General features: G+C 52.7%; 2 protein-coding genes and 1 non-coding gene across 3 annotated transcripts in view; 1 reads left to right on the top strand and 2 right to left on the bottom strand.

The window, feature by feature from the left end:
• The window catches only part of DISP1 (dispatched RND transporter family member 1), a 1,033,384-nt gene that overhangs the window by 395,476 nt on the left and 627,475 nt on the right, over positions 1–10,433 (bottom strand). The gene's annotated exons all lie outside the window — the stretch shown is intronic.
• The window catches only part of LOC110255736 (uncharacterized), a 230,729-nt gene continuing 221,615 nt past the window's right edge, over positions 1,320–10,433 (top strand). The window contains exons 1-2 of the mRNA XM_021065090.2: positions 1,320–1,323; positions 1,833–2,276. Of these exons, the coding sequence (XP_020920749.2) occupies positions 1,320–1,323; positions 1,833–2,276 (448 nt within the window). The remainder of the gene's footprint in view (positions 1,324–1,832; positions 2,277–10,433) is intronic.
• On the bottom strand, positions 2,414–2,486 carry TRNAT-UGU (transfer RNA threonine (anticodon UGU)). Its single transcript has one exon. It is a non-coding gene; the product is annotated as a tRNA-Thr (tRNA).

Below are 10,433 nucleotides of genomic sequence, written 5' to 3'. Positions count from 1 at the left end.
CGGACCCGGAGTGTTTGATCTCCTGGATGCTTGCCTGGTGGTAAGAAATGGGACGTGGAGTTCCCGCGTGGGGCAGGGGCTCGGCAGCGTCTCTGCGGGCCAGCACGCAGGTTCTGAGCCTGGCCAGGCACAGCAGGTTAAAGGATCCAGTTGCCCCAGCGGGGCCTAGGTCGCAGCTGCGACTGGGATTTGATCCCTGGCCCGGGAACTCCCTATGCCCAGGTGGCCGAAAAAGACAGAAAAGAAAAAAAAAAAAAAAAATCTGCCGTGCTTCACCCAGTTTGCCTAAGAGCCATGTGTCACTCCCAAGCCTCATCTCAGGTCTAAGAGGGGGCTTGTAGTGATGCCTTTGGGAGAGAGCTCCTCTAAAATGGACGTCTCCTTCGCCCTCACTGAAGCGAGGGTATGAATAAAGGCAGGTCCTCTGGCGCCTACTGTTCTGCGGGGCAAAGAGCATAGCAAACATGACTACAGGTTGCATACCTATTATGTGCTAAGTTTATATCCACTCTCCAAAACCTCAAAACCTTGCTGCTTGCGTGTTGCCCCATCACTTCTGCTGCAGATCAGGGAAGTGAGGCCTGGCGAGGTTAGGCCACTTGCCCTGGACCACGGCAGCAAGGGAGCGGGGAATTGTTCAGCTGGACTTGAACCAACGCCCCTGTCAGCCTCTCTGGGGGCCCCCAGGGAGGGTGGTGGCTTTTAACCTGGTACTTGAGGAATGACAGAGCTAAGAGCTTCAACAAGTTCTCCAGATTCTGCAGAGTACCCGGAAGAATATAGGCAATTTGACTTAACGGAACAAAACCAAAAATGCCAGGGTTTTAGGATCCAGAGCTAAAATCTTGCAAGCCAAGAAATTGTCCCAGTCACATCATCCTCAAAAGAACCCAGATTAAGAAATACATTCTCTTGTTTTTTGTGGAGTTTGGGTTATGCTGGGGGAGATACTTGATTTCGTCTCAACAAGTGCCATGCTTACAGCTTGCCAGGCACAGTACAGGCTCTGGGAGACCCAAAGAGATGAAAGGCTTACCTGCTGTAAGCACTGTTAAGCATTAACTTGAACTCAAGGTCATGAGACTCGGGATCCTTGAACTTGCCCCATCCAACAGATATATGAGAGCTGCAAATGGGAGCCACCCATTTAATTAAAATTTTTCTAGTAGTCAAAAAAAGGTAAAATTAATGCAATTACATAATTTATTTAATCCTGTATATTATGGTATTATTGTTTCAATATGTAATTGATTAAAAATTACTAATGGGATAGTTGACATTCTTTTTTTTTTTTTTTGGTACTGAATTTTCTAAACCCAATGTGTATTTTATTTCAGCAAATCTCAATCTGGAATAGCCACATTTCAGGCACTCAATGGTTTCATGTGGCAGGGGGCTAGTTATAGACAGTCCTTTATCAAAACATCCTGGGTGCGGACAATTTCTGTATTCAGAAAATGCTCTGGGGAATTCCCGTTGTGGCTCAGCGGAAACGAACCCAACTAGTAGCCATGAAGATGCGGGTTTGATCCCTGGCCTCTCTCAGTAGGTTAAGGATCCGTGGTTACCACCAGCTGTGGTGTAGGTAGCAGATGCAGCGCGGATCTTACATTGCTGTGTCGTGGGTCAGCAGCTGTAGCTCTGATTCGACCCCTCACCTGGGAACTCCCATATGCCACTCGTGGCCCTTAAAAAAAGAAACAGAAAAGAAAGGGCACTGGTGACTATAGTCACCCAGCATTCGGGAATTCAGGGTAAAAACTGCAAACCTTGGCTTCCCGCGCAGCCCGGGCCCGTTTATTTCGGGGAATCGCTCCCTCTTTCTCTCGTAGGGGGGCAGGATGGTGGCGCCAAGCTGGGCTCTGAACGCCGAGCTGCCACGTGTCCTCGTCCAGGCCACGCGGGCCAATCTCTGGGCCCGGCAACAGGGTCTGGAGGCGCCCTCGCCGCGGGTCGGGCCAGCGAGAGCCGGGCTCCAGCGCCACCAGGCGGCCGCGCGGCGTCACTGCAGGCGCAGCCACGTCCCGCCCGCCCCGCGCACCCGCGCCGCGCGCCGCGCGCCGTCGAGGTCCCCGCGTCGCCGCCCTCTGCCTTTCGTAACTCGGCGCGGGGTCTGGGTTTGCAGGGCCTTGAAAACGAGCCCCCGGCGCCTTGCGCCCTCTCTTCCGGCGCTCTGGCCGCAGATTCGGGTAGCGCCGGCCACCGTGGACCATTTTTCTTTTTTTCCTGCTTCGCGGCGTTCCAGGATTTTCTCTTCCGGGTCGCTCTGAGGCACGGTAAGCATGTTCGTGATTTATATTTCAGGACTAAGTCCTGCCAGAAGTACCGTTTTTTAGAAATCACTGTTTCATTTTGGAATCCCTGGTGAGTATTTACGCGAGATGGTTTTTTAAAAAAAGCAGAAATGCAGACGAGGCCCCAGCGAGGATCGAACTCGCGACCCCTGGTTTACAAGACCAGTGCTCTAACCACTGAGCTATGGAGCCTGCTCGCTACCTGGCGCGCTGTAATTCAAGGACATTGGAAGTAACATTGCTTTCCGGCAGTCTCAATTAACTGACCCTCGGCGTCCACTATCTCGGACAATTGTAAAGACAACGTAATAAGCAGAAAAAAAAGCCGAATCTCAAAATTGTATGTTTATGATTACCAAACACGAATTCATACCGACGATACATTATACATACAGATAATTACTGAAAGGGAAAGTGCAAAAATGAAATACTGTTCTAATGGTGCATGAATGGTACCTTTACGTCTTAAAAAGTTCTCCAGTCTGTTGTTTGTATGACAAATTGTATCAAGTTTTGTACTTAGAGGGAAGTTATGGGGGAGTATCTTTGGTACCCGTAACTGAAATAAGTAATAGACTGTGGATGAATTAATTGATTCCACACATTTGTTGAGTACGCACGTCCTACCCGATGGTAGAGGTACAGTGAGTAGGTAGCGCTCTGTTCCCTCTCCTGTGTAAACGATCCATCACTGCCTGGAGGAGAGGATGACAAGCATGCGCTCCCAGAGGTCTGGAGGCTTCTCTCCCTGACCTCCTTCAGATTCCTTTTCTCATCAAGACTCTTCTCTCACCACCCCCTCCCCCATTTAACGCGGCACCACCCTCCTTATCCGGCCCCTTTGCCCCCAACTACTTAACTTTCTTTCCTGCTGGACAATGTGTTTATTATTACGTTTATTCTCTCCAGGTTAGAAGGGTGGGTCTTTGGGGCCAGGGTTTTTTGTCATTCCCTGCTGTATGCCCAGCACCTAGGATGACGTCTAACGCCCCGTGAGCGGGTGCTCAGTAAATGCTGAATGATGGGCATCCGCCGGGAGAAACCGGGAAGCGTTTGGGAGCCGCTTTCTCACGTTCGCCTTTACTGCCTGCCGCCTCCCTGGCCTCGCTCGTCCAGTGGGGGGTTTTCTAACACGCTTGGGCGTCCTCAGCCTGTCTTGTTTCCCTCTGGTCCTGCTGCCCGGCCCTTTGCTCTGAGACGCACCGCCCTGCTGCGCACTTTCCTCGCTCCTCTGCCCAGCCCTCCAGGGCGTCTCGCAGTTCTCAGGACCAAGCCGAGCGCCTCGTTTGGTTTCCTCTTTGGTGCACAGACTTTGCCTCCCTCCAAGCAAACCTAGCAGGCCCCTCCATTTCTCATTTTACGAGGCTTCTTCTGCCTGTAACATCTGAGCCTCCCTTGGATGTTTCATGTCATCAAGAAATGCTTTTCCATCTCAGAGGTGGTTTTGAGAAAGGCTTTCCTTTTCTGGGGCTGCCCCGGCCGAGTGCACACAGCCTGGGGGGCTTAAACGATAGAATTGTCTTGTCTCACGGTTCTGGAGGCTATAGGTCCAAATTCAAGGTGTGGATAGGTTTGCTTCCTTCCGAGGGTTCTGAGGGGCGGTTTCCATCCAGGCCTCTCTCCTCGGCTTGTAAATGGCCATCTTCTCCTCCTCGCTTCCCTTTGTTATGTGTCCCTGTCTGGGTTCAAGTTTCCCTTTTTTATGAGGACACCAGCGAGGCGGCATTAGACTCACCCAAGTGATCTCACTGTAACCTGATGACCTCTGTGAAGACACTGTCTCCAAAAAGGCCACATTCTGGGGTTCCTGTTGTGGCTCAGCCGTAAGGACCCCGACTAGTATCCATGAGGACGTGGGTCCGATCCCTGGCCTTGCTCAGTGGGTTAAGGAGGATCTGGCGTTGCCGTGAGCTGTGGTGTGGGTCACAGATGTGGCTTGGATCCGGCGTTGCTGTGGCCCTGGTGCAGGCCGGCAGCTGAAGCTCAAGGAAACTTCCATGTGCTGCAGGGATGGCCCTAATTAAGACAAAAAAAAAAAAAAAAAGAAAAAAAAAAAGAAAAAAAGAAAGCCACATTCTGAGGTACTGGAGGGTTAAGACGGCTACATAAGAATTTTGAGGGGGAGGAGTTCCCTTTGTGGCTCCCCAGAAACATATCTGACTAGCCTCCGTGAGGACGAAGGTTCAATCCCTGGCCTCGTTCAGTGGGTTAAGGATCTGGCGTTGCGGTGAGTTGTGGTGTAGGTCACAGATGTGGCTGGGATCCTGAATTGCTTCGGCTGTAGCTCTCATTCAACCCCTAGCCTGGGAACCTCCATATGCCGCAGTGCGGCCCTAAAAAGACTTTAAAAAAAAAAAAAAAAGAATTTTGAGGGGGCACGATTTAACCCGGAATGTGTGCTCAGTTAAGGCAGAAGCAAGGCCTCCCTTCATTCCCTGCATCCCCTGTGGCACCTGCAGGTGGAGGTTCATAGATTTTTGCTGCACCCGCCCCTCCCCAGTGCTGGGGCACGGGACCTGCAGCCGCTGCAGGTGGGCTGTGGTGGAAGTGCACCTGCACCTCTCAGCTCGAACTTTCGAGCTTCAGGACGTGGAGACGAGGGGAAGGCAAGATCAGGAGTGGGGGAGACGTTCATGTGCTCACAAGGGTTAGTTAACTCATAAGGATTAGTTAACTCACAAGGGTTAGTTAACTTCAGGGTTAGTTAACTCATAAGTGCATGGCATTAGAGGAACAAGTCTGGGAGGGTTTTTTAAAAATTGATTTTTTATTAAAGTATAGTTGACCTACTGTGTTGTGCCAGTTTCTGCTGCACGGCAAAGTGGCCCAGTCACACATCTATACACCTTCTTTTCCTCACACTGTCTCCCATCACCCTCTACCACAGGAGATTGGCTGGAGTTCTCTCTGCTGTACCCAGGACCTCCTTCCTTATGGCTTCTAAATATAACAGTAATATAATAATCTACCAATCCCAAACTCCCAGTCCGCCGCACATCCCCCTTGGCAATCCCCCCTTGGCAATCGCAAGTCTCTTCTCTATGTCTGTGCTTTATATTTAATTTTAGGTCCCTTCCTCTTTTTCCTGATCCCCGCCGTCAAGCCCCAACGCAAGCCATTTCATCGCCTGTGAAATGGAGGGGATAATTTTGGCTCTGTCTCAGAGCAGTTTGGGGCATTCAACACAATCGTGAACTTGACAGTGGTCGCAGGTGGTCAAGTGCCAGATACAAGCGCGGTAGACTGAACATTTCCCTCCAGCGTGTGGGTCCACCCCGAGCAGAACTTCTCAGGGACAGACTCCAGCTTGAGGCAACGGGAGGGGCGCAGGTATCCCAGGTCCAGCGTGGGTGGAGGGAGAGGAGGAGACAGAAAGCAGAACCCTGGGATGGGCTGTGTGTTCTTTTTTTTTGCTGTAAGGCAGCGGTTGGCTTTGCGCGTCCACCGCCCTCGTGCTCGCCTTCCTCCGAGCGGCTCGGGCTGAGTCGGCTGCATCCGGGGAGGTGGGAAGGCAGGACCCACCCCGCCCCGGGCAGCGGCTCGCCCCCCGCGCCCTGTCCCCGCGCCACTGTCCCGCGCCCTCTGTCCCGGGATCCGTCCTTATTCTGTCTCTTCCAAAGTCGGACTCGAGGTCAGAGGGTGTGAGGTGTCACGGTCGGGGGTGGTTCATGCTCCTCTAGCCGCGCTTCCTTTGGGAGACTCGGAGGCTTCCTCCCAGGGAGGGGGCAGGGGCTGGCGACGTCCCGTCCAAGAGGAGAGGAGGGTTCATTACTGGGGACGCGGGAGTCAGGACGTGGGCCGAGGAAGTTGGAAGGTGCGCCCTGGGGTCTGGTCCCTCCCTGCACTCACCCACACCTGAGCTGGGGATGAGGGGTGGGGATAGGACCCCCTCGACCTGGCAGAGCCGAGGGAGGGGAGGGGGCGGGAAGCCGAGGCCGCCCTTCCCGTTGCTTTGCAAACCCAACCCAGATTCACAGGCAGAAGGGACAGCAGTTAGGGACTGTGGCCCCCCGCCTCCTTCGGGAAACACAGAGCGTACGCGCGTCTAGGGACGGGAGGCCCCAAAGGAACGGGACAGATAAAGTCCCTGCCCTCCAGGTTTCCCTGTAGTGCTACGCAGAAGGGGGGAACACCAGCGAAGCCGGCTGCCTGACGCAGGTGTCTGGATCCACCCGACCCGCACCCCCGCTCGGGCGGAGGGAACTCAGGACGCTGGAGGGGCTCGGGGGCCAGAACCTGGGACGCTGGGCTCAGGATCCCTCGCTCCTCCCTTTGCCCCCTCCTTGGCGAGAAGGGCGGTGGCATCCGCAGAGCACACCACTCTTCTCCCCGCGCCCGCGCATCTGAGGACTGTCGCGCGGTCGGAAAAGGACAGCTGTAAAAGCAACGACTCGCTGAAGTAGTAAACAGTAAGAGCTCACTGTGCGCACACCAAAAAAGGCGGTATGCAAACTGGGAGCACCCTCCCCCCGCCGGCGCGTGGAATGAGGCTCGAGGAATACTGTTGGAAAGCGGCTTACATAGTGCGGAGGCGGGGACTCTGCAGTGTTCACGGCGTTTGGTACAACCTGAGAATTTTCTTAAATGAAAGGGAATTGGTTTCGTGGTTACCTCGTATCAATCTGGGGGAGCAATTTAAGATTTGCTTCTGATTTTTAGCAGCATAGGGAGGAAGTGATCCAGGTCAAATTAACCTCGCTTGTCTTGCAAAAGAAGCTAAATGGCTTTGCTGGTATAACTAAACTGGTCTTGTCTGCGCAGGGAATTTTGAAGCCTGGTTTCCAAGTGCATTTAAGTTTAACAGGCCAGACGGGTCCCACGCTTGGGTCGACCTGCCGTACAGGGCCCAACCGCATATATTCACCCACTTAGTAAAATCATTGTAACAAAATTCACCTTCTGGATTTTGATCCCATTTCACACCAAATAGCCTTTTCTCAGGATTTTTTTTCCCCTAGCTCCCTCTGCTGCATGTGGACATTCCGGGGCTAGGGCTCGAACCCATGCCACAGTGGCCACCAGAGCCCCTGCATTGACAAGGTCAGAGCCTTAACCTGCTGCCCCACAAAGGAACTCATCCCAGATAGGAATTTATTCAGTTTGCTGGACATTTGGATGGGATTGTGGGAGGGCTTCGATTCTGCATCTGGAGCCATGCAGGGATGGGGTCAGGGTCACAGTCAGTTATAGCAGTAGGACTGGAGCTGCTGGTGTTTAGGAGGGGCGGGGGTGAAGACTAAAGAGGATGGAGAAAAGGCACCCCCAGTCCTACCGCTGTGAGAAGCTGGCTTGCTGAGCCAATTCGCTGCTCAGACAAGGTGTCATTTGGTGGTGGCTCCTCTGAGCCTGGTCAACAAAGACTAGTTCACCCCGGGGGAGGTGCGGGCTGATCATTTCCACCTCAAAATGCGGGGCGAGAGCAGGGCAGTGGCAAGACTTTGGGGTCTGGTCGACTCAGTTCCAATCTGGCAACACCTGGCCCTTGCTGAACTGCAGGGAGTGCCAGGCTGCACCATGGACCAATGTGGGCTTCCGTGTCAGAGGAACCCAGTGCCCAGTCCAGCTCTGCCCTTTGCTGGCTGCCCTGAAGTTACTTAACTTCCGAAGATTCCTTCTTTTCACTTGTGCTGAGGGGCTATAGCATCTGTACCTCCCAGGATGTTTGTGAGGACAGAAGGTAATTCTGGCGAAAAGATGCCCGCCCAGGCTTAGCCTTATGTCCTTGTCAGGTTCCACACGTCTGGCTCGCTGCCCTTCCGACTTGGCAGAGGGGCCACACCTCACCCCAGAGACAGCAGGATACCCACTCTGCCCTTTATCCCTTGAACATTCAGCCTCTCACTTTCCACTGGATGCTTCCCATCAGCGTTTAACATGCTCGAGTCCCTCTCCTGGAATGCACAGGAAAACAAAACAGAACAAAATAAAGTGACATTAAAAAACCCTCCCTCTCAAAAAGACAAAAGCAAAAAAAAAAAAAAAAAAAAAAAAAAAAAAAAAAGGAGTTCCCGTCGTGGCGCAGTGGTTAACGAATCCGACTAGGAACCATGAGGTCGCGGGTTCGGTCCCTGCCCTTGCTCAGTGGGTTAACGATCCGGCGTTGCCGTGAGCTGTGGTGTAGGTTGCAGACGCGGCTCGGATCCCGCGTTGCTGTGGCTCTGGCGTAGGCCGGTGGCTACAGCTCCGATTGGACCCCTAGCCTGGGAACCTCCATATGCCGCGGGAGCGGCCCAAGAAATAGCAACAACAACAACAGCAGCAAAAAGACAAAAGCAAAAAAAAAAAAAAAAAAAAAAAAAAAAAAAAAAAAAAAAAAAAAAAAAAAAAAAAAAAAAAAAAAAAAAAACCCTCCCTCCACTCCAGAGAGATGTCTTTCCTTGCTCTGTAATTGGGAAGAAACTTTGTATTCTCTTGCAAGTTAATCACTAGAGGAATGAGCTTACAAACTTACATTATACGCGATGGCCCATCTCTGGGAACCCTGCCTCCCAGATACTGAGCACTAAGCTAAAATACTTCTGTGACCAGACCTACCTGAGAATGGCTGCAGGAAGGGGAATATGAACACAGTGCCTCCAGAGTCTGGCCAGAGCCAGGACTGTACCCCCTCCCCTTTTACGATAAAACGAGCCTGAATTCTAAGCTGAGGAAGATGGTTCTTTGGGACACTAGTCCACCTTCTTCTTGGTCTGCTGGCTTTCCAACTAAAGTCACTAGTCCTTGCCCCAGGGACCATCTCGCTATTGGCCTGTCATGTGTTGAGCAGTGCGAGCTGGACTCTTTCCCTCCCTGGCCTCCACCTGGAGAAAACCTTGGGGCCTTGACCCCACTGGCCATCTCTCCTCCGTCCATACTCTCTTCATGTCCATCGTGGCCTGCCCGTCCCCCAGCCCGTCCACCTCCCAGTCCCCTGTCTCTCAGCCTTCTTTACAGACTTAACAGGCAGGGAGGGCCCACCTGCCCACGTCTGAATTCTGGCTCTTCTCGTGCCCGTCTGGGAGTCAGTGGAGAACTGAAGGGATGTGACCCTGTCCTTGCGGAGCTGTGGGCCAGCGGGAAACCGCTGTTACTCAGGTAGTTGGTGGAATCGTGGGGATCAGGCTGAGGACCAGTGAGGGCAGACAGCTGGGTTTCCTCATTTGTAAAGTGAGAACAGTGATGATGACGATACTGACAACCGTCGTGCCTGCTCCTGCGGGTGCTTGGGAAGAAGAGATGAAACAGTGCATGTGAATACTTTACCCAGAGCCTCGCATCCTGAGAGTGCTTCCTCGATGGGTATTACTGTTATCACTCGTTTGCACCTACTGTAGGGGCTTTGCTCACAGACATGCAGGGGGCAGGAGGCAGGGGAGGTGGGGTTCCTTAGGCCTAAAGTCCCATTTCTGCAGCCAGAACTCCTCTTGGGCACCTGCTAGTGAGACATTATCGCTCGCCTTTGGGCTGAAATAGGAGTCAGTGAGTCATGTTCAGAAAGAAGAGATTCCCGGAGTTCCCGTTGTGGCTCAGTGGTTAACGAATCTGACTAGGAACCATGAGGTTGCTGGTTCAATCCCTGGCCTTGCTCAGTGGGTTAAGGATCCAGCGTTGCTGAGAGCTGTGATGTAGGTTGTAGATGAGGCTCGGATCCCGCGTGGCTGTGGCTCTGGTGTAGGCCGGCAGCTATAGCTCTGATTGGACCCCTAGCCTGGGCACTTCCATATGCCGCGGGAGCAGCCCTAGAAAAGGCAAAAAGACCAAAAAAAAAAAAAAAAAAAAAAAAAAAAGAGATTCCCCCACTGTCTAAAAGACCGTGGATCAGAATTAATCATATTAAAGGCAGGTGGGGCAAACACTCAGTGAGGCCGGTAAAGGGATAGTCTTTCAGTGGACACAGCTGTCTTCTGTCATGTTGCCTGCTCTTTGCAGCTTTTTCTAGATGTTTCCAACCTCCTGCTGCCATTGACAGTGGTGGGGTTTCCAGACTTTGGGTTGGTAGACAGAGATGCTGGAAATGGTTAGTCCAGGGACTGGACGGTGGTTGACATGTCGGGGGCGGGGGGGTCCCAGGAAGTCATTCAAGACTTTTGGGATGGTCGTGGGAGAGAGAGAAAGTAACCGCTCCTGAAACAACTTTGTGTGTCGTGGGAGGCAGGAAAG

Source organism: Sus scrofa, chromosome 10, assembly GCF_054392235.1.
Source record: "Sus scrofa isolate SSC_HxYL_T2T_F1_AM1 chromosome 10, Sscrofa_HxYL_maternal_Yorkshire_Landrace_v2.0, whole genome shotgun sequence".
NCBI classification, from domain to species: Eukaryota; Metazoa; Chordata; class Mammalia; order Artiodactyla; family Suidae; genus Sus; species Sus scrofa.
The sequence above is the reverse complement of the archived record's forward strand: the minus strand, read 5'-3'. Positions and strand labels throughout refer to the sequence as shown.